This window comes from Ambystoma mexicanum, chromosome 12, assembly GCF_040938575.1.
Source record: "Ambystoma mexicanum isolate Mex_15411 chromosome 12, UKY_AmexF1_1, whole genome shotgun sequence".
In the NCBI taxonomy this organism is placed as follows: Eukaryota; Metazoa; Chordata; class Amphibia; order Caudata; family Ambystomatidae; genus Ambystoma; species Ambystoma mexicanum.
Genome location: NC_090936.1, coordinates 801,930,453 through 801,953,777, shown reverse-complemented (window position 1 = coordinate 801,953,777; position 23,325 = coordinate 801,930,453). Strand labels below are relative to the sequence as shown.

Here is a 23,325-nt window from a genome sequence, read left to right as displayed (position 1 = left end):
TCCTAAGAGAGGCTCAACTGCCTTGTTAGACCTGTCAGAGGTTTGGACAGCACCAGTGGGATGGTTTGCCAGAGGTGCCAATGTGGAGGTGGAGGAGCAGTGGTCCTGGAGGTTTTTCCCCCTGACAATTGGCTGCAACCAGGTGTGAATAATGCATGGGATTTTCCCCTTCTCGTTGCTTGGGTTCTTCTTCCTGGAGTGGCTACACATTCCTGGACTTTTCTGTATGCTCCCTAGAAGCCTGTGAGGAATTCACTTTGCTCTCTAGAGCAAGTCAGAATGCACCAACATTAGGGAGCACTAGAGGTATTCTAGTTTCAGCAGCATTTCATGGATGCCAGATGATGCTTGTGTGATCACTTTGCGGTTTTCGTCCCATCTAGCATCACATTTCACTGATGAAACAAGAGCATACAGTGAGCTATTTGTCTTAGGAGGTGCCAACATGAAGGATACCTCACACTTTCTCTCTATTAAACTACACAAATGAGATTCTATCTGAAACCAAATAAAGTATTTTCTGAACGAGATGTCATTAGCTGCAGAAAGTAAGTTAAATTGTAAATTGGAAGGGACATTTATTTTCAAATTATGCTGTGTGACATATAAAGTAGAAAACATGCTACATGCCTCAACTAAAGAACAGAATTGGGCATATGAATTCTACTTACTAAATGTGAATGCTATTGATTGATTCCCAACAGTAGTGAGGGATATAGCTCCCCCAGCTCTGCCAACCTCGTTCTCAGATATTCCTCTGATGAAACAAGTGTCAGCTGTTACCTTTGCATGTACCTTCTCCCCCCTCTCCTCCCACTGCAGACCTTACAGCTGATGTTGCGCTTAGCAACCTCCATCTCACCATTTCCAACACTCTCGATATCCTTGCCCCTTGGTTTGACTCTGATCTAGAAGCCCTAAAGCGCAAGTTCAGAGTTGCAGAACGGAAGTGGCAGACCTCAAACTCATCCTCTGACAAACTGGCCTGTCGCCATCTACAAAGGAATATCCTCTCACCATTTGCTCCAAGAAGAAGGTTCACATCTGGATTTGCATCTCTGGTTGCATCCAACAACAAGGCTGAACTCCATAAAATCTGCAAGGAACTAGGCAATCCCTCTGCCATCTCCACCACGCCTCTTCCCTCTCAGGCCCTCTGCACTGCATTGGCCACCCACTTCACTGCAAAAAAGATATTCTGAGCACTCTCTCCTCCTCCCTTGTTCCCTTGCCCTCCCATCCTCCTGGCCTAGCATCCTCCCTCAGCCTTCCTCTCCTCCTTCTCTCCTATCACATCGGATGAGGTCTCCAGGGTGGTCAGTTCTTTGAAGGTCTCCTCCAAAGAGGCCCACCCCCTGTTCATCCAGAACTATTAATGACAATATTGGCTTCCTTGCATCTGTACTTGCTGATTTCTGCAATCACTCTCTTGCTACTGGGTCTTTCCCTTCCTCTCTGAAGCACTCTCTTGTGTGCCCCCTCCTAAAAAAGCCTTCTGCCGACTCCTCATGTCCGGCTAACTGTTGGTATCTCGGGGAGGCCACTGGAATGGCTGGACCTTCCTCACTGAGCATCCCTCCCAGGTTATCCTAGGCTCTTTCTCCTCTCCCACCTCTATCTTTACCTGTGGCATCCCCCTGGCTCATTCCTCTCAACCTGGCTCTTTAAGGTCTATCTCGCCTCACTTGCTCATTTTATTTCCATTCCCTTCCCCCACTTCTTCTGTTATGCAGATCATACCCAACTCTTCTTCAAATGTCCATCTGACCTTCTTGCTAATTCCTCTACCATTCTTAACTGCATTTCTGCTATTCAGTCCTGGTGTGCCTTTAACAATCTCTGCCTCAATGCCAGCGCGCTGCCTATCGGGATTCCTGCTCACACTTTCCTCCCTCCTCTCTGGCCACCCGCTATGCCCCTCTCCTTCATCTATAGGAAGAAACCTTGGAGTCATCTTCGTCTCCTCTTTCTTTCCTCCCTCACATCATGGACTTTGCCAAAAATGTACACTTCCATCTCCACCTCCTCATAGGCATCCTTCCTTTCCTCACCTTTCCCCAGAAGCTCAATGTATTTAGAGTCCTGGTACTCCCTAGGCTGGACTACTGCAACAGCCTCTTAATCTACCCTCGTCCTCTCCTCTCTCTGTCCCCTACAGTTTAGCCAGAATAGGGCTGCAAGACTTATCCTTGGCCTCAAGCTCAGGGACTGTATCTCTCCAGCCCTAAAATCTCTCCACTGGCTCCTGGCTACTGCAAGCATCAAATTCAAATCCATCTGCATCATCCATAAAGCTGTGTGGGACCAGGGACCATGCTATTTACAACTTGCTCTCACCAAATACTCTTCCTCCAGGTCTTTATGTTCCTCTGGCTCCAACTCTGTGTTTCAAGCACTTCTCTAAGCAATAAACTGGAGGCCAATCTCTTTCCTTGGCTGGCTCCCTCCTCTGGAACAGCATCACCCTCCCTCTCCGTCTCGAGCTGGATATCCTTAAATTCCCAAAGCGCCTCAAGACTTTCCTCTTCACCACCTCCTTCCCCCTGCCCCTCCCGTGCTAAACCCCTCAGTCACTGAGATTGGTGGCCTTGGCCCTTATGTGTCCTTCTAGGTTCTGGCCTTCCTCCCAATCGCCTTGAGCCACTCCCACTCCCAGCACTTTCCTTTGGGCACCCACTGTCCTGTGTTCCCCCACAGGACTGCACTTATTATATCGGCAGATGACCATCCCCTTCTATATGACCTCTGTCAAGTACTTAACGTCTCCCTGGCAACTGACTCCCTGGCACTACCCCTCTGGGGAATTTCCTAGGACCCCCCCACACACACACACACACTTGTCCATCTCTCTCCCTCTCTCTGCAGTTGCACAATCCAAATGCTCACAAGGCCTAGTAGGACAGACTCTATCCTGTTCATTATTGTATTCTATTGCCCTTGTCCCATGTTCCCTCCCCTTGCCATGTGGGCACTTTGAAACACAATGTATTGCTGTATAAGTGTCCTTATAAATGCACAATACAATGAAATAAAAAATAAAGGAAAGGAAAGTAAATCCACAAGGGAAGTAGTGTGAAGCAGCCTTTTCATTCTGTTTTAAATACCTTGAACTCTCTAGAGGATACACGTTAGTTCCTCTGCAGACTATCATTCCATAATACATATTCAGGAATTCATTCTGAGTGGATAGATACCACATTTAAATGGATGCTTCTTTAACGGATTATGCTTTTCAGCCTATTTGCATCAAAGTTTAATCATCCCAACAAAAATGAAAAGGAAACCCACACTCATGCCTAGTTAGTGTGCACTCAATGTGAATTTCCACAATGCTGTTCGTGGTTCAGAAGCAACCTCTCCGTTTTATTTGTCATTGCAGTGATTATATTCTATTATAAATAGGAGGCAGGCAGAAATAATTGATATTGGAGAGGCCTGTATTAGTTTGACCAAACTCATGTTAAGGGCTTCTCTTTACCCTTATTATCCTTTTGCATGTTCCCTGCTTTCTTAATCTCCTCTACTTCTCCATACTGAATCCTTTCTTAATTTCCTTTCTGATTCTCAAAACATTTCCCCACTCACTCTTTAATGTGTATTTCTTCCTGAATGTCTCCCTCTCCCTCTCTCTATCACTCTCTTTCTCTCACACATTCTGTAAAGAAATACTCATATATTTCTTAATTAGGTAATGCTTCTCCAAGGAACTTTAAAATCAATTGCCTTATTACTAAAAGTCAAATATATAAATTCAAGATGACCTCTAATATCAATAATATAATTCCCAAATCACTCCAAATTGGCACCCTACACTTAAAAAAAAGTCAAGCCTAACTTTGCCTTAATTTAAATTCACTTAAGTTAACACTAACAACCCTGGTGAACACTAACCTCAAGTGATCAATTTACTGATATAAGGAATTTGAATCCATTTATAAATGTTGAGATGATGTGTGTGTTTATTCACTTGAAAGTAGAGACATTAAGTTTGCAGTTAGTAAAGTCAAAATCTCTCCGTTATTTTAAGCGGGTGGTCACACTTGATTGCTGAAACACTGTATCACAGCCATTGTATCCCCCTTTTGTTTGATTCTTAATTCATTGCTTTTGGATCAAATGCAACATGAGTATATCTCTAAGTGAGCATTATTTTTTATAAAAATCACTGGATGAGGAAAGTTGTTTATAAACATTCACACAGCATTTTAGACTTACACATTTGGGAAAGTGAAAATCAAGTAAAATAATGTTGGTATTACAAGTCAAATATCCATTCTTAATCCCAACTGTAGCGTTGATAGCAACACACCTCATTGTCTAGTGCCTGCATAAGATAAATAATTCACTTCCAAGTCAAATCCATGTTTTCCTTTGCTTGCTGTCTGGCCAAAAATTAACACACTTTCTTGAAAACTCAAAATAGATATTTGTCATTTAACCACTTATTTGGTGTAGATTGCTTCAAACCTGCTGAAGTCATGGTGGTGTTTTTATTTGATTAAAATAGATATGTGTTCCTTTTCAGCAAACAACACTATTTGTCCAACACAGGATCTCACTTGACACAAAATGGAGGTTTCTGTGTAATTTATTGTGTAGGATCATGTAATTCATGATGCATTTAGAATGAACAGCACATGTATGTTTTTGTGCAATTTATTGTGTAGGATCATGTCATTCATGATGCATTTAGAATGAACAGCACATGTTTGCATGTTTTTCCATTACACCTCAACAGGAGCTTGTCTCGCTTCTCACGTTCATTGTATCTTCTCGAATAGATAACCAGTTTCTTGGCTGCCCCAACTCTTGACACTGGGCTCGATAACCTTTCTCGAATCTTCCCTCGTCATCAGCTGTTTTCTTCAACTGCGCCACAATTTCAGCTCTTCTGTTCACGGGGTCCTAGTTTGCTAAAATACGTTGTGGAATATCCCGTTTCAATACACATATATATATTGGCGGCACCACCTGCAGTATATTCATTATGTATAGCCAGCCTTCATGATTACTTAGTCTACTTGCGTTTCACCTCACCTGCAATCTTGATTTTGCACATGAAATGTCGCTCAATTCCAACAATTTGCCATCAGATTCTATAAGGTCCATATACTCTCTTCATTGGCATCGCTTCTGGGTGCGTCACTTCTGCTTCATGTGACGTCACCATTCTTCTCTTTCATTCATTTTCACACTTCTTACAGAACCTCCTTTAAAAGACTGTCATTTCTCTGTGGGTACATCATTTAGGGCTTTTTCAACGGATACCTTGTTTTGCGGATTCTTCCTGTTATAGGGACCATTATTGGCATCATGCATGTTGCAATTTCTGGTTTCCAACATATAGGCAAAATGGGGCAGGGCTTCCGGTAGATGTGTTTGGCTCCTCCTCTACACCCCCCCCCCCGGTTGATTCATCAACCACTCCCCTATCAGTCTTCACATCTAGACATCCTCGTCTGAAAAAGTGCTTCTTCAGAGTACATATCTTTGTTACTCCTTTCAGAGATCCTGCTGATTTTACATGTTCATCAACACTCCAGGTCATGAGACTACATTGTCCATTCAGGCTGCAGTAGATCCATCTTCCCACATACTTCTTGTGGTTTCTTGGATACAGGAACTTTGTTCCCTCAGGTGCTCGAACACTTGTTGCTATATACTTTATGATTTATTCATCTGTCAGCTCTTTGGGACCAAACCCTGACTCGACATCGATCATGATCTTCATTCCTACTGCTTTCTTTCCTGTCTTCTTGCACTGTGTGATTATTTTTCTGATCACACATAATCCAAACATGATCATCACCAACAATGCTCCGAGGAACTTGAAGATATTCACCATCCATTGTGGAACCCATGAGAAGATTGAAGCAAACCAGCTGTCATCTGCAATATCTTCTACTTCATCTTCCATCTTGATGTGCAAGTTCGTCAGCATCGTTATGACCTCTGTAGAGGTCCAATTCTCATCATCATGAGAAGGTATGAATGTGCAACATGATTCTCTGATTTTGGCACAAACACCTCCATCAATAGCTGCGGTCATGTCCAGAACATATCTATTCTGCAAGGTCATCAGTAGTATGGCTTTCAAGTCTTCCTTGATAGCATTGAATCCCTTTATGGTAGTGTTGATTGTCTGCAGGAGCTCCCATCTGGTATCTGTAAACATTTGGCATTTGCCATCTGCTGGATCCCTGGCATGAAGATTGTCGCGAATACTGCCAAAGTCTGACTGAATAGCCTGTGTTCATATGGAATAGAATGAAAGGCTTCTATCGATTTCGCTGAGCATCTGCTTTTGGAAACTCTGCAATATTCAGGTCACTCTTCGGAATCACCAATGCTGGAACATGGACGATCATTATAGAACACAACCTTGCCCAGTCCTTGGGCAACTTCATGTAAGCTCTGGATCATCAGGTCCAGTAGTGGTCCATTATCACTACTGTTCCATCCTTCATTCCTGGTAAATAAAAAATTCGACTGCACTGCTGATTCATTCCATCCTTTCTTGTGCCATTGTTTCTGAAACATAGTTCTGCACTGGCTAGAGGTCCTGTCTGCAGCAGGCCTCCTTTATCATTAACCCATGTCAGCAATTTCGCAATCTTCAGCAACTGATGTTTGCATTCTTTCTCTGCAGTATTTATAACAGGCTCATAGTATCCTGTAAGTGTTGGTGCCTTACACAAAATCAGGCCTTCCTCCCATCCATTTGGAGAAAGTACAGTTACGTTGATTTTTAGCTGACCTCTCTCCTTGCATCTTTGTATTTCTTCTGAGTCATATTCTTGACAAATGAGTTTTTGTTTATTTCCCATCTGATTCATGCTCCCTTCATTTCAGGTTGTTCATATCTTATCACATGAACTCTGGTGTGTGCTCTTGCTCTTGTCTTCAGATCTTGCACGTAATTATCTTCTTCTTGCGCTGTCCACTCGGTCACCCATACCAAGGATGCTGTTCGACCGTGGAACTGACCTTTAGTATGGCAGAGTGCAAGGTGTGTCAGGCAGTGAGCTTTCTGGGTTGCTACTTCTATAGCTATGAATATCTTGGGATTTCCCATAGTATAAGGTAGCAGAGCACAAACATAGCAACTCTCCTTGGATGTCATTTCTCCCACCTCTTTCATGTGCTGATTCCACATTATTCCCCAAATGATATGATATGATATGATATGATATGGTATTTGTAACGCACCTATACACATGTGCTGTGCTGTCTAGATAATTATTTAACTCATAATCATCTTCGCTTATACTTCTGTGTCTCCCTCTTGCATGGAGGGTGCATGCATAATGCTCATAAAGTACATCAGTAAGGGTCCTTCCTACAGGGGGAATCATAGGAACACTTGTCAGAGAAATGGGTGTAGGGCTAATCACCAATGGACTTGGTCTCTCTGAAACAGATAATTCTGCATAATTCGTTGGAGTGGGAAGAATCAAAGGGACTTTTACCTTACTTGGACCAATGAAGTAGACAGTATAAATTAGCCAAATCAGAAAAACAATAATAAATGTCGAGCAAGCATATATTATGCACTAATACATTAATCCCCTACATTAATCCCCACCATTTGCAATTCTCCACTTGTCGTTGAGTTTGCTCACTTTCTGAAACTGTACCACTTCCAACATTTCTCATTGTGCCTGTGTACTGCTTTAAAGAAGGAAAGAAACATTTTAATCAGGCAACTTGTGAAATGATCAGGTAACTGTAGGATCTGTTCAACTATCGCCATAAGTATCCTCCTAATTTCAGGGTAATTTTTGGGATCTTCCAGAAAAACACGTATTTATGTTAGTACTACGCCCAACAAGAGCAGGATAAACTTGAAGTATGTAAACAAAGACAGCGAGAAGTAGACTATTGGCATCTGCATCTGACAGGACCATGGGATTAACCAAAGAGAAACTGAGTGAGGAATGAATTTGGAAACTGCTCACATTTCCATTCGTCAAACTCGAACTCCAGATTTGGCATATTTATCACATCAACACTTTCTAAAGTCCAATTCAAAGATTCCTGAGACTCGAGAACTTTGCTTGGCACTCCTTCTATAATATCTATGAAGAGTGTCCGGGATGAGCCACAGTCCAAATGCACACTTGCATTTATTTAGTCAGCAATCTTAGCGTCCTTCTTCCTCATCATTGATCGAGTCTGCACGTGCTGAACCTCTTCTTCTTGTCTTGCTTCTGAATCAATGGGTGGGGGTGTGTCGGTCTCATCATCGTAAGGTTTTACATTGCCCCAGTGTATCCATGCGTGTCTCTCTTGGACCTTTACTGATAAGGGAGTAATGTTCTCTAAAATATAGAGACCACTAAAACGGGGCTTGTGCCTCTTCATTGTGAAGTTAAGCATTAGGAATGAATCTCCGACAAACAGTCTAGGTACAGGAAGTAGTTCTTGAAGTCTGGTTGCTGAATGGTCTTCATCTGTGTCCTGAGACTGATCCGCCTTGCGCTTGAGTTGATCTGAAATGACAGCGATACTAGCGGTCATACATGTCAAAAAAGCACGTAAATCATTTCCTAACATTTCTGCAGTCTTCTGGGCATCACTTCAGTTCCTCGATGGAGGAGACAAAGGCGTTCTCATCCACCTCCCTCTCACTAGCTCGTGGGGTGTGAGGTGGTGGTCCAACCAAGGCTGATTCCTTAATGCATTTAATGCACGGGGCAGGCAATACACCCCTCTCTACTTCAATGTCAATTTCAATTGAGCAATTCTCTCTTTAAGGAGACCGCAATCTATTCAGTTCACTTGCGGGTGATAAGCACAAGAAAACTTGTGTTTTATACTAAGCAATAGGCTAATCTGTTCAAATACTTCACTAACAAAATGGGGCCCATTGTCGGATCTCAGCACCTCACATACTTCCCATCTCGGAAAGACATTTTGAACTAAAAACTTTGGTGCCCAAGTGGCATCAGGGTGTGTACATGAACCTGCTTCGATCCACCTAGAAAAGGGACATACCACCACTATCATATACCTGTTTCCACTACATACTTGCAGCATATCAACATAGTGAATATGTAAATGCTGAAAAGTACTGTTCGGTCAAGGAATCACTCCTCTGATCATTCGCAGTGTATGCCCATCAGTAAACCTTTGACATACGATGCAATTAACTACATAAACGCAACATGTTCTAACAGGTTTGGTACAAACCATTCCTCCGCAGTAGCTGCTGCAAAGCTTTCCCCAGTTACATGCGCAGGGTAGTGCAGCTGTTCAAGCACTACCCTTAACAAGGCTACAGGAATCACTGGCTTTCCAGTGCTGTCCTGTTGCAACAATGCTTCAGAGGGCGATAAAGCGCACCCCCTCCGTTTCTACAATTCTTGCTCTTCCTGTCGTGCACCACCTTGAACCTCCATCAACTGTGTTTTGATACATGATTAAACCCTTCATTTACAATCATAATTGTGACTACTTTCTCCTTTACAACTGGAGTAACAAAACTTGAAATATCTGGTGAATATGCAACCCTTTTGGATTCTTCATCTGCGGCCTCGTTCCTGCGAGATAAAGTCTGTTTGCTTAGTATGTGTTGCGCATTTAACTATTGCAATGGCTACTGAGAGTTGTAGTGCCTTGATAAGCCTGTCCAATAATGCTGCGTTTTGCCTTGGTGTGCCGTCCGCTCGGAGGTTGCCCCTCCTTTTCCAAAGCGCTAGCCCTGCATGCATGGTTGACGTTCATAGGCAGAGTCACTGTACACCGTCACTTCCTGCCCTGCATGTTTCTCGAGCGTGACAATAAGTGCCACTGACTCTGCTGCTTGCGCTGAAAAGTGAGACGTAGTCTTGCACTTGCTACAACTTCAAATTCACCATTGGCTCTGTGTCTTACAACAGTTGAACCAGAATGCCTTTCCCCATCAGTTTGATCAATTTTCGAAGACCCGTCAATAAAGAGAATCTCCCCCCTGCTAGCACATTTTCCTTTACGCGTGGGATATTGTCGTAGAACTCCACGTAATTAGCGCAATCATGCACATGCTCACCCTCTGCCACAGGCTCAGTTACAAAAAGTGGCAGGGTTTGCATTTTACACCTGACAATTTTGATTGTTGGATTCGATATAACTACCTCATATGTGGAAGCCCTCTGAGATGTCAATGGGGGTCATTCTGAGGTTGGAGGTAAGGTAAAAACGATGGTAATGAATGGATTACCGGCATCACTTACTGCTATGGGCTATTCTGACCAACCAGACCGCTATTTACAGCATCGTACTTTATGATGCCGTAAATAGCGGTCCAGGTGCGCGCGACACAAACTGGAGCTGATCACAAGCCATGCAGACATGCAAATAACGGCCTACTGAAGCCCAAAAAGTACCTTACCGGCATGGAGTAAATACCGGCATCTCGGAGAAGGTGTTAAGAACCCCGAGCAGTGTTACCAAGAGCCACAGGTGCACACAATCAGCACAGGTGGAGGCAATGGAGTCTGGCACAGCACAAAAGGAGCACACCCACACACCACACCCCCTCCCACACCAAGATGATACCAATAGTAGTAGCATTACTGGAGCTGGAGGCCCTGCTTGCAAGGCAGCAACAACAACAACAACAACCACAGCCCCCGCTACAGAGGAGACACAGGAGGAGAAGGAGGGTGAGACAGGCCCAGCATGCCCCACCAGTGCAGCCACCGTTACCACGCTGGCAACCACCAATCCCTCACATCAGAGCCACCCCCTTCAACCTAACACCATAGTAGATCCATACCCTGTACCGGCTTGACCGTGACACCATCATCATCATAGTGGACCTGATACATGATGACATAGTGAGCCTCATCGAAATACGCACTGCCATCCCCTCTCTACTGAAGGTAGTGTCTCTGCTCCACTTCCTTGCCACAGGCACCTACCAGCACACATTGGGGCACATGCAGGGCATATCACAACCCTTATTTTCCCGGATACTGAACCAAGTGCTGGATGCCCTCCTTAAGCACACAAGGGACTACATATCCCTACCACGGACTCCCCAGGAGATATTCGATACAAAAGTTGCCTTCCATGCACTGGCAGGCATGCCAAATTGTATAGGTGCCCTCGATTGCACCCACGTGGAGTTGGTGGTCCCGCATGCCATGGAGGTGGCATATCTCAACCGCAAGCAATACCACTCCATCAACGTGCTGATGGTATGCAACGCCAGCAAGATCATCGCACATTGCTGTGCCTGATATCCCGGATCAACTCATGACTCTTTGGTCCTGCAGAACTCCACGCTACCACGCTATATGGAGCGACATGGTGAACGACGTGCCTGGCTGCTTGGTGAGTTGCCTGACTGGGCCATGGCAGTGCATCTGGGTTGTGAGGTGGGTGGCTGCATACCCCACCTGGGTGGGAAGGGGGGTAGATGCACACTCCACCTGGGTGGGAAGGGGTGGAGATGCATACTCCACCTTGGGTGGGAAGGGGGGGAGATGCACACTCCACCTGGGTGGAAATGTTGACGCCAGTGCACGATGTGCACCTCACCGAACACTGTGCCCGAAAGCAAGTGAAACGGCACATGGCTACCAAATCCCACAGTGATGACGTAAGGCCGACACCCAACACTACATGGCTAACAGGCAACCAGGCCACATCCCACAACACATGCACCACTCTTCGGCAGCCCTCAAACACCTTAAGGGCATCCTGCACTATGCACTGCATATGCACTATGTCGCTGCCTCCAGCATTTCACCACACAGGACAGTCATCCCTGGGAGTGCATTGAAGTGAGCCTAACAGGGATACCACAGCGTGTCACTGGTTCCGCGCACCCATAGGAGTGCCGCAAGTCACCATGGTACTGATCAGTGCAGAATGACAAATATGCTAATGACTACAGACAACACTCCCTACTACCAAATCTCACAGAACACAACACATCAATGATTTTACTACAACACTGCTGTATGCATATACGATGCAGTTGCAACCAGCTGTGAGTGCACACCATAACCCATCTTGAAGATGCTACCCCCTCCATCATTCCATTGCACAGGACACATAGCAGGGCCAGAAATGGGGTCAATGCACCCAGGGACATTTGCGTATGGGCAGAAATCATCTGCTGCCATGTAAGATCAGTACAGTTGTCCGCCATGAATGTACGAACACTTACCTTCATTCCCCTCTCATGCAGGTGATGGTGGCTATCCCTTGAAGCTGTGGCTCATGACCCCTGCCCGAAACCCACAGAACAGGCACGAGGAGGACTACAATCATTCCCATTCACGTGTGGTGATTGAGCAGACCTTTGGCCTGTTGAAGGCACGATTTTGGTGCCTCAGCCGGTCGGGTGGGGCACTCATCTACAGCCATGAGGAGGTGTCCAATATCACCATGGCATGTGTAATGCTTCACAATATGTGCATCCATCGGAACATGCCCCTGCCCCCTGACATGGAACTGCTACCACTTGATGATGAAGAAGTGGAGGAGGAGGAAGAAGTGGCAGGACAGCCTCACGGTGCCGATGCACAGGCGGGACGTGCCGTGCGGTTATCATTGATTGGACAATATTTCTGACACAGAGGGTGTGAGGATGTCTGGACATCGGGCACTGGGTGTGGGGATACATGTACACTATGCATTGTGCAATATTAAATGACGCATGCGCAATGATGAATGTCCATTCTGTTTTTTTAGATGAACAACCGGTGTATTTAAAGTGAAAATTTCAACATGATAAACAAGCTCTCTACCACCCTCACCCCCTCCCCCTCCCACCATAACTCCCAAACACCCTTCACCTCCCTCCCCCTCCCACCACAACTTCCAACCACACCCTCACCCCCCTCCCACCATAACTCCCAAACACACCCTCACCCCTTCCCCCTCCCACCACAACAACCCCACACTAGTACCATAGGGTCCACATAGCCCACATGTGGATGGCAGTATTGTCACTGTGTGCTCCCAGAGCCTCGGGGAGGCATGTCCTGGCGGCGCATCATACAGAGCGACAGACGGAGCGGCCTGGTATGGGTCGAGTTGCTAGTTGAGGGGGTGTCCTCATGCTGCGGCTGTTGTGCAGTATGTGCAGCCTCCAGTGCATCTGCTATCCAGCCAAGGACCTTACAGAGCCGGTTGGTGTTGTCCGTTATGACCTGGCCCAGTGCCCTCAGTTCATCCCGCCACTCCTCCCTGGCCTGCCGATTGTCCTGCATGAAGTCAGTGATCTGGGCTGTGAGCTGCTCAGCCCGCTGTGCATCGGATCGGGCTCACATGTGTTTCCGGTGCTTCCTCAAGGGAACTGGCCACAGGACTGGCATGTCCCTGTGTTTCTCCTTGGCCAGATAGCTCAGGTGTGTCGGTCTCACCTGAGTCACTATAGGAGACCTGGGGGTTGGAGTGGACATCAGGGGTGTCGATGACTTCAAATGTGTCCTCCTCAGTCGCTCCACAGATGGAATTTGTGCTGTCGGCAACATCGAGTGGGGCTGTGGTTGCCACCTCCCCAGCCACACTCGACTCCTCAGAGCGCGGCGTAGGGCATGTGTCTGCCGCCAGTGAAGGGTGGGCTGGGGGTGGTGCACCCTCCATGGGCCTTGCTGGAGCCGGTGGTGGCGTCCAGGTGTTGTCTTCCTGGCTGGGAGACGGCGGCCCCTGCCTTGCCCCCTGGAGGTGCTGGGGCGGTTGGTTGCTCTACTGCTCCTCACTGTCATGCTCACTGCCTGTGGGGGTAGAAGAGAGGACGTCATGAGTGATGCTTTGAGAGGCAGCATTTATACATGGCTACAATAGCACATTCAGATACTTGTGGGTTATCGGCATTTCGGTGGGGAACGGCACATAATTCAATACTTGGGTGGTAGATGCATGCATATGTCTGTGTCACTCATGTTGGCCGGGTACTGTGCTTTCTAACATGCACACTGTTTACATCAACTGCCCTGTGTGCCTCTTGGAATGGGACACTTTGTGTGGTATCTGTCATATAGGTTAAGTCCTTGCACCTGGCACTAGCCTGGGTCTCACTTGCTTCGGCATGATTCACAGGGGGGGTGTGGCCGACCATGCCGTGACTCCTTGGCCAGACCTTAGCAGTGACTTTCATAACATTGGTGTTGGCAGTATTGACTTTGGTCACTCACCTCCCTCAGCGGATGACATTGCCCCACACTCCATTTCTCCAACCCCTTTGATGGATTCGGGGCCTATCATGGCAGCACAGGTCTCCTCCCACAGCATTAGTTTCATGGGCGAACCTGGCCCTCCTCCAGTCTCCAAGGCCTGGCTTCTATTGGCAGAGAGGATGCTCCACACCCTCAGCCGCAGGTCGTCCCACCTTTTGCAGCAGTCCTTTGTGGTGCAGAGGGTGTTGCCCACAGCGCTCACCTTCTGCGCCACTAGTGCCCAGATTTTTTTTTTTTTGCACCGCCACCCTCCGCATGTCAGTGCTGAAAACGGTGTCAGCATGCTTGTGGAGGGTGTCCACTAGCATTTGCAGTTTGTCAGGGATGAACCGCTCCTTTCAGAGGCGAGCAGCTCCCTTTTTCGGCGCTTTGGGCATTCCTCAGTAGTGGTGGTAGCTCTCCGGTATGTCAACAGTGTGCCAGGTGTCCTGTCTGGTGAGGATGGCAGTGGATTGTGTTTTTACAGATGGCCGCCATGCTCCTTCCAGTTCCTGTGCGATGACGCTATTTCCGGTTCTGCAATTTAACGGTGACCGTAAATAATGGTGACCACTATTTACAGTCACTGCTAATGCCGCGTTGCTCCATGGCGGTAGTGTTCACTACAGTGCGATTCATGCCGGTAGTGGATTTTTCTGGCATTTTTGCGCCATGGTGCTATGTCCATTACTGGCATGGCGCAAAGCTTGTGCCCGCAAACTCCTAATAGTGGGCTTGCTATTGCCAGCTCGGACACGCTATTTGTGCCATGCCGGTAATGGACGGAACTTACCTCCAAACTCGGAATGAGGGCCAGGGAAAGTTAGGAGCAGGAATTCAGCATTTGGTGCCCTCCACTATACCCTAGGTCCAGAACCTGAGCACCACTATTGGGCAGCAACAGTGACTATTACTATGTTCAAAAGCTAGAGGGCACAGAATGTCCTCATACCTCACCACGCATTATCATTATGTTATTATGCTTGTGTGTGTTAACCAGGCACCTTGGTTAGAAAGATCAATCAGCGATAGTTGTGCATCCAAGCACTCTTTAAAATGTCTGGTAACCATAACTCACTTCAAAGCCAACAGGGAACCATCTATTAACAGAACTCAAGAAGGAAAGCAATTGCTAATGTGCCTTAATAACAACTAACAAGGAGTGCTTGCAGTGAGTTTGTGGTACCACTTCTGAGCTCCTGCTCTTATTTTGAATTAATCCTTTGTGTTTTGGATCTCCCTACTGAATTTAGTTGCATGGCAGGCTGTGCAATACATTTGATTCCTGGTTTCCTGCATCCCTCCCTCCTCCTCTCCCCGCCCCTGACCCGTGATTGGGCAATCGGCTCCAGTTAAATGAACCCAGCAGGGCAGCCGCATGCCTGTGCAGTTCCATGTGGCTAAGGGCTATGAGGCAAAGGGAAGCTCATGCAGTAGCAGCTCCAGATTGTGTTTGTCTATGTTCGCTGGTGGAGCCTAGGGGCATCAAAGATGTCTACCGGAATAACACTGTCATGGTCCAGGGCTCTCAACCCAACCTCCACCTTTTTGATAGGTGTCTTCCATCTCTCATCAACTTTTCCCCTTTTCATTCCACTCCTCCTTCTGCCACCCCATTAACTCCTGTGCCACCACTGACAGTGTACCACATTCCTGAACCCCTCCTTTGAAGACCTTCAAATGTGTCAACCAGCTCCACTTAGCTGCCCTCAACTCTCGCTTTGCCATTAAACAATCCTCTGACATCTGCCACCTCCTTGAAGGCTTCAACCTTGACGTCCTCACTCTCATCAAGACATAGTCATGGCCAGCTCTGTCAATACTTTTGACACACTACTCCCAGATGTCTACAAGATCCTCTCTGAGCCCAGGCTTAAACGGTGTGGGAGCGTAGTGGACCTGATCTTCCCGGAATTGGTCCTTGCTAATACCATACCCACTCAGTCCTACTATTCCTTCAAATGCCTCGTCTGCAGACTTGGTGTCTCTCCAAGCCTTTCGCCGACTCTTGCCACCATCTACAGGACCCAAGATCTGGTCTCCCTCTTCCTCTCGGAGTGGTTTGAACTCACATTTTCTCCCCTGGGCTCCACCTCCAAGCTTATTTTCCTCAGAGACTTCAATATTGATCTTGACTCCCCTGATGCAGCCTCTGGACTCTTAAGCAGCCTCTGTGACACTCTTTCTCCTCACCATTCTTCTGGTCTGATGCACTCAGCCGGACACCCCTTGAATGCTGTCATCTCAGCCCTCTCACTACACCTCTCTCCTGGTCTGATCATGCTCTCCTGTCCTCTCAAACTTGATCTCGTGGATCCCCCAGCTAAGCCCCACCTGCACTGCCAGTCCCCTTCTCTGTCATTCAACCGATGAAGCGAGTTTCAGTTGCTGCTTTTGCCACCACTTTCATTCCCCATCCCACTCCGGCCACTGACTCTCACACTGACACTGCCCTTTCAAACCTTTACCTCTCCATCTCCAACGCTCAGGACATACTTGCCCCTGTCATGAGGAGCCGAATGAATTCTGCCTCCAATCCCAACATCTGATATGATTCTGACCTAGCGTCGCTGAAATGCAAGTGCAGAGTTGCAGAGCGGAAGTGGCAGACTTTGAGCGCATCCTCTGACAGACTGGCCTGCCACCTTCTCTAAAGGCAATACGGACTCTCCATCCATTCAAAGAAGAAGGACAATATCCAAGCCTGCATCTCTGGGGCCACTAACAACACGGCTGAACTGTTCAAAACCTGCAAGGAACTCTCCAATCCTACTGTAGTCTACACTTCTCCTCTGCCATCCCTCACCCTCTGCACTGCACTGCACTGGCCTCTCACTTCATAACCAAAATCAGGACATCACTCTCCTCTACCCCATCCCTTCTCCCTTACCCACTCTCAGACCTCCCTTGGCCCCCCTGACCCTTCCCTCCTGCTCTCCTCTTTCTCGCACATATCACCGGGAGAGGTCTCTCAACAAGTTCACTCTATGAAAGTCTGCTCCAAACAGGTGGTCCCCTGCTCCTCCAGAACTATCAAGGACATTGCCTCCCTTGGCCCTGACTTGGCTGATTTCTGCAATCACTCCTTTGCCACTGGCTCCTCCCCGCCACTCCTCAACCACTCTCTTGTGCACCCTGTCCTCAAAAAGCCTTCGGCTGACTCTTCCTGCCCAGCTAACTACCGACCTATCTTCATTACCCCCCTTCCTGGGCAAACCTTTGGAGAATCTGGTCGTCTCCCAGCTGGTGCACCACACTGAATCTGGTGGTTGTTTCCACGACCACCAGTCCGGCTTCAGAGCAGCTTGAGGCATGAAAACTGCACTCCTGAAAACCTGTGAAGACTTTCTATCAAATCTCGATTCCAAGTCTCTTTCCGTTCTCATTCTTCTTGACCTTTTCTCTGCTTTTGATACGGTCAATCATGCCACCTTTATAAACCAGATCCGTGATACGCTTGGACTCATGGCTCTGGCACTGGATTGGCTGATCTCCTTCCTCTCTGAGCAACAATCCCAGGTTCAACTGGGCCCTTTTCTCTCCTCCATCACACTCTCCACTTGTGGCGTCCCTCAGGGCTCTACCCTCTCACCATTGCTCTTCAACATTCACTGTGCCAATCGACCCCATTTGATCTCTGCCTTCTCTCCTTGATTCCAGTGTGATGCGAATGACATGCAACTATCCTTCCAGATTCCCTCCACTGCCTCCTATTCTTCGACTCTCATTCCCGACTGTCTGACTACTATTCAGGCATGGTGTGCTGCTAACTATCTCGACTACTCGAGCCTTATCGACTTTTAGACTACTCGACTACCAGGCTTGAGTACTGCAACAGCTTCTGCAACAGCCTCTCCTTCAATCTTCCTAAATCTCTCCACTGGCTCCTGGTTGCCGCAAGGATCAAGTGCAAGACCCTCTGCATCACCCACAAGGGCCTGGGGCCCCGCTACACCCAACTCTTCTCCCTAAATACCTCTCTGCTAGAGCCCTTCAGCTTTCTAGCTCCAACACTCTGCAGATCAGGCGTTTTTCCAAGCAAAGAGTGGGGGTATATCTCTCTCTTCCACAAGTGTTTACATCTGTAATGGCCTGCATGCACCTCTCAGACTTGCTGGACCTCCATAAGTTCTGGAAGATTCTTATGACCCTCCTTTTCTCTTCCTCCTTCCTTTACCCGCTCCCCTTCCAATGTTGCCCTCTGCCTCATTTTGACTGGCTGCCTGGTTCCTTCTGATTATTTCGTGACCAGCAAAACAAAGGATTGCACAGAGGTTTGATTTATCTATTAAATAGAAAAAAATGAATCAATTTAAATATAAACAAATTATAAATCTGTGAACTTCCTAAGTCAATGGTGAAGAATAATCAATACACTAGTCATCTCACTTTTCTATACTACAGTTATACTACACTTTTGTGACCAAGCACATCACCATTTATACATTTGGTTTACCCTGAATGCCCATCCACTATGGATTGAAAACATTTACGAGGACTCTGGATAATGCTTTTATTAGCTAAAAGCCAATTTAAATCAAAACATCCCTGCATGTCTAAGTCTCACTTTCCCTTCATTGCTGAATCGACAGGTCTCTTTCAGCACACTTTCGACAAAACCTGATTGAAAAATAGGTCATGTAATATTCCTGCATGTAAATAGCCTGTAAAAGGAAAATGTATGTTCAACCTCTATGTTTGCTAAATTCCCTTCAGTGGTGTTTCTATTCCATTAATGTTAAAAAAATGTATATCCCTCTTTTTCAATGGACAATTTAAAGCTTTGAAAATGGGTAGCGAATTATCAATCTTTACCTCAACTCTACAGCCCTCGCAGCACTTGCCCTCCCCCTTGCATTTATCACCTTGTCACGCACTTGCACGGTAGGATTGTCACACGGCAAATATAACCATTCTTTGTTGTTCTACTTTGTAATTCTCTTGACCAGTGTTTGTAAATAAAATACTTTTTTCAAGGTTGTGTTTATTTGTGTTGGTTGTGTGTGGACTGATCCAGCCCACCATGGACCAAACTCCCTTACCCAGAAATGGTCTGAGCAGGGGAGAGGCATGAAAAAAAGGAAATACGTTACAGAAAAATGGTTAGAATAGAAAAGAGAGAGGTGGAGAGACAGAAGAAAAGAGGGAAGTAGAAAGCAGAGAGCTCCAAGGGTGAGAGTGCAGCCTCGAGGGCCCCCTCAGGGCTGAAGAAAATTCCAAGCTGGGTCCTTATGTGGGGTGACCTGGTACATCTATGAGCCCAGGATGTGTCCTCAAAGCAGCCCGGGCCCCCACTGGCCATGGCAGCTTTTGGCCTGATTGGGGGCTAGACTGGAAGTGCCCATCTTTAAAGGACCCGGGCAGCTTATGCGGTGCTGTGAGAGGGAAAGAATCAATAGCTGCCTAGACTTGCCCATGTGTGTGGGCATTCCTAACTGGGCAATCTCACCATGCCTCATGTCAGCCCACCTCTTGGCTGCCGAGGCAGGTCCTGCAGAAAAATCCTACTGAGCTGCATATGCCAGGTGGCCCGTGAGATGATGAGGAGTTGAAGCATGCTCCGGTGGCGATGAAGAAAAAGTCTGAGGCTCCCCTTTGGGGAGTCCAGATGAAGAGAGGTGTACGCCGGGGAAGTCCTGAGCTTTTCCATCAGGGATCCTGGGGGAAGAAAAGTATGGGGCTACTACGTCAAAGCAGCCTGGGTGAAGCATGAAGCAGCCACATGGTGGCTGGAGTTCCCCGAAGATCATGAGTGCACCGCGAACATGGCGGTGATGAGAGCGTCATCCTCATGGAAATGGGCATGCTGCTTGAAGTAAAAATGGGGCTGGGGTGTGATGGTGTCACGGGAAGCCCCCTAGGGCACAAGGCCGCCAAGAACATTTCAGGAGCAACGGGCTGTGACTGTAATGTCAGGTGCTCCCACAGGGCAAGGGGAGCAACAAAGAGCACATGATCTGCTGTGGAAGTGAGGGTGGGTGGTCCTCCAGGCTATGGGACCACGAAGAAAGGGACAATGGGCCATGGGAGTGGCAGTGGGTGCAGCGGGTCCCCACCTGGACATCGGGGCCACCCAATGCCTGTGTGGTGGCTGGTGGGGAAGTGATGGGGAATCACCAACTAAAGACAATGACCCATGTTCATTTTGAGCAAATTCCAGGAACACCAAGAGACAGCACCACAAAGGTAAAATGATATGCATATGTTATTCCATATGTTGTATATGCATATGATACGTTAGTGTTTCAGTAGGGGAGTTATAGTTGTTTCATATATGATGCATGTGCTTGTTTATATTTATAAGAATGTTTGGTGTATAGTTTTAGTGAAGTAGGAATAAGACATGTTGATAGTGTTAAGTAGGATGAAAGGGGTTGTGTACCCTGGTGTCAAGTAGCGGAGGAATGTGGTTGCCTGACAAAAAAGCCACCTAGAGGGTAGGATCACACACCGGGGCCATCTTCTGGTACCCTTTAAAATGGGTGATGCCAGGTATAGGACAGCGGTCTATTTTGTAAGAGGCACTCTGTTGGTCTCCCTTAGACCCCCTCTAAGGAAGGGTGGTATGACAAAACCGACCTCTATAGAAAGAACACAGCCAGGGGAAATGTAGAGGTATTATTTAGAAGGATTGTAATGTTGAATAAGAAAAGTGTAAGTGTTTCATGAATAAAGAGAGGTCCCCACTCGGATCCCTAAGACATTCGCCTTGTTGTCTGTGTCTAATGAAGGAGTCCGGTAACAACAACTACAAGCATAGCCCATCTCCTGTTAACATCAATTTTATTGTGGGCTGGTGGGCCAGTAATCAGTGCTACATACTGCTTCAGGTTCACTAGGGAGTAATTATACTGGGATGCTGAGAATCATGCACAATTCGTCCCCTACTGCTGCCCATCTGCCATCATTGGGCTATGCATGTAGCCGTTAGGTGGCCCTATAGTTTGAGATGCATGTGACAGGAAATTCCGGGGCCACATTTTTCTGCTGAGCCAAGTGGGTCATGACCTACTTTTTCATGGGCATTGAGCACACCAGTGGTGACAGGTGTACTCTCAGCAATCCATGGAAACTCATAGGTCATTTCAGAGAGCTGTTACTTCTTTTATGACTTACTGCACTGCAATGTCCTACTTCATTGATAGTAAAAAATAACACTCGGACAGGTATTTTAAAGCTTTATGCATAACCCATAACAGAGGAGGAAGTGTTCTACTGAAAAGCAAATTTGATTTTATATCCATTATTTGTTTTACTCATTAATTAAATGCAATGGTGCTTTGCATAGTACTAAATATTTCATTATACAAATACGTCCTATTGGCTATGCAGAACGAGAACTATCCCTTCCCAGAAGCCATTTTCCAAGTCATGTTATTTATACATTTTGCATCAGAAAAACTGGACAGAAGGCTTAAGAAACCATGGCAACGTGCTTCTTTCACATATCAACATACCATCAGTTGAACTCAATAAGCTAACCAAAATAATAAGAGGGAATGTGACTAATCTATCTTGAGAAGAAATCATCAATAGGTTGATTAATGATCTAATTAAGCACAAAATCCATAGGATTAAAGGTGATCCATTTAGAAGCCTGTCTGCGAAAATTAACTCCAATGTGGCACTTTCATATATTGATAGCACACATTAAAGGTTGATATGCTCCTTTCTTTTTTTTCAGGAGTTTGTCTACATCACTGGAACAGGAAGGTATTGTTCTTGGCAGCACCAACAGTAGCCAAGATTCCCTACACAAAGCCCCCAAGAAAAAAGGAATTAAGTCATCAATAGGACGCCTATTTGGCAAGAAAGAGAAGGCCAGACTTGGACAGCTCAGTAAAGAGTTTGGGATATCAGGTCAAGTTCACTGTTTTATATCCTATTTTTTTGCAGTTAGAAAATTTTACTTTATGCTGAAATTGTTTTTTTTTCCTTCAATTAATTGATTAAAGTATGCCTAATTTAAGGTTTTGTGATGACGTCTCAATAGCATGATATATATATATATATGCTTTTTAACATGTGCATCTGTTCTTGGATGATGTATGCATAATATCAATTTAGGGGTGGGGACATCTAAGAACAGATCAGAACCCATGAAAAAGTTCAAGATTCTGGGTGGTTATTCACTTTTCAAATCCATAACATATATTAAATCAGTTGAATTTCCCTTTTGAAATATAAAGACCCCCATTAAGTTATTAATTGTATTGGACCGGATGCTTGTAGGTGGCACCAGGAGGAGGCTCCCTCTGGCAAATCGGAGGCTGTTGGAACACAATAATGGTGTTTATGTCCTACCTGCTTTTACAGAGTAGGTGAAGCGGGGAAGAAATCAACTTAATTTTAGCCAAGATGAGTTTTCATGAGGGGCATTTTGATGAACCAGAGATGAATGACCCATGCATCCTGGCCTGAGACTTCTCTCATGTGGCCATGGAAAGAGAGACACTTTCTGATCCTGACCCTTGGGGTGGTGTTCTGCGGGAGGATCACATGGGGGATGCACCAGGTCAAAAGAATGGGAAAACCCCCTTGTATAGCTTTTCCTAAGACACCAACCTTCTAATAACCTATTGTAAAGTAGAAACCGAATTTGACTTTGGGGACTTCAAGTCCCATCATTCTCAAAAGACTGGGATAAAGAAGAGAACTGCAGAAACACTAGACTGCAAGTTTCAGTCAATTAGGAGTAATGACCCCCACATGAGGAGGACTGGGAGGCATAAAAAGCCCCCTCAGGTGCAGGCCATTAGGAAGGGAAGAAGCAGTATCAGAAGGTGGAGTGGGTTCCCTACCTCCATGTGGCAGCAGAAGCAGAAGTCAGGTGTAAGCCGAAATGCTGGGTCCACAGTGGTGTGTGAATTTGATGCCAGTCCTGAGAGGGTCTTTTGTGCTCAAAACTGTAATTGCAGAGTGAGTGCAGTGGAAAGAGCACCATTTTGAAGTTTTCCCCATTGTCATACAAGCACCTGTGGCCGGTAAGGACCAGAGTGTTGTGGGAGCCAGGAGAGACTGCTGATGACAGACAGGGGTTGTGGGAAGCCACGAAGGAGAGGTTGCCTGACCGTGTGGGGAAACAGAAGAAGAAGACCCGGTGAGTTCACTATTAGATTGTGAACCTGAAGTGCTCCTGCTGGCCAAGTCCAGGGTTCTTAACGTCAGA

General features: G+C 46.4%; 1 protein-coding gene across 3 annotated transcripts in view; it reads left to right on the top strand.

Annotated features, from left to right (window-relative positions):
• Nucleotides 1-23,325, top strand: part of PPFIA2 (PTPRF interacting protein alpha 2) — a 2,558,488-nt gene that overhangs the window by 2,104,951 nt on the left and 430,212 nt on the right. For all 3 annotated transcript variants that reach the window (XM_069629312.1, XM_069629311.1, XM_069629313.1), the window contains one exon: nucleotides 21,841-22,016. In XM_069629312.1, the coding sequence (XP_069485413.1) occupies nucleotides 21,841-22,016 (176 nt within the window). The remainder of the gene's footprint in view (nucleotides 1-21,840; nucleotides 22,017-23,325) is intronic.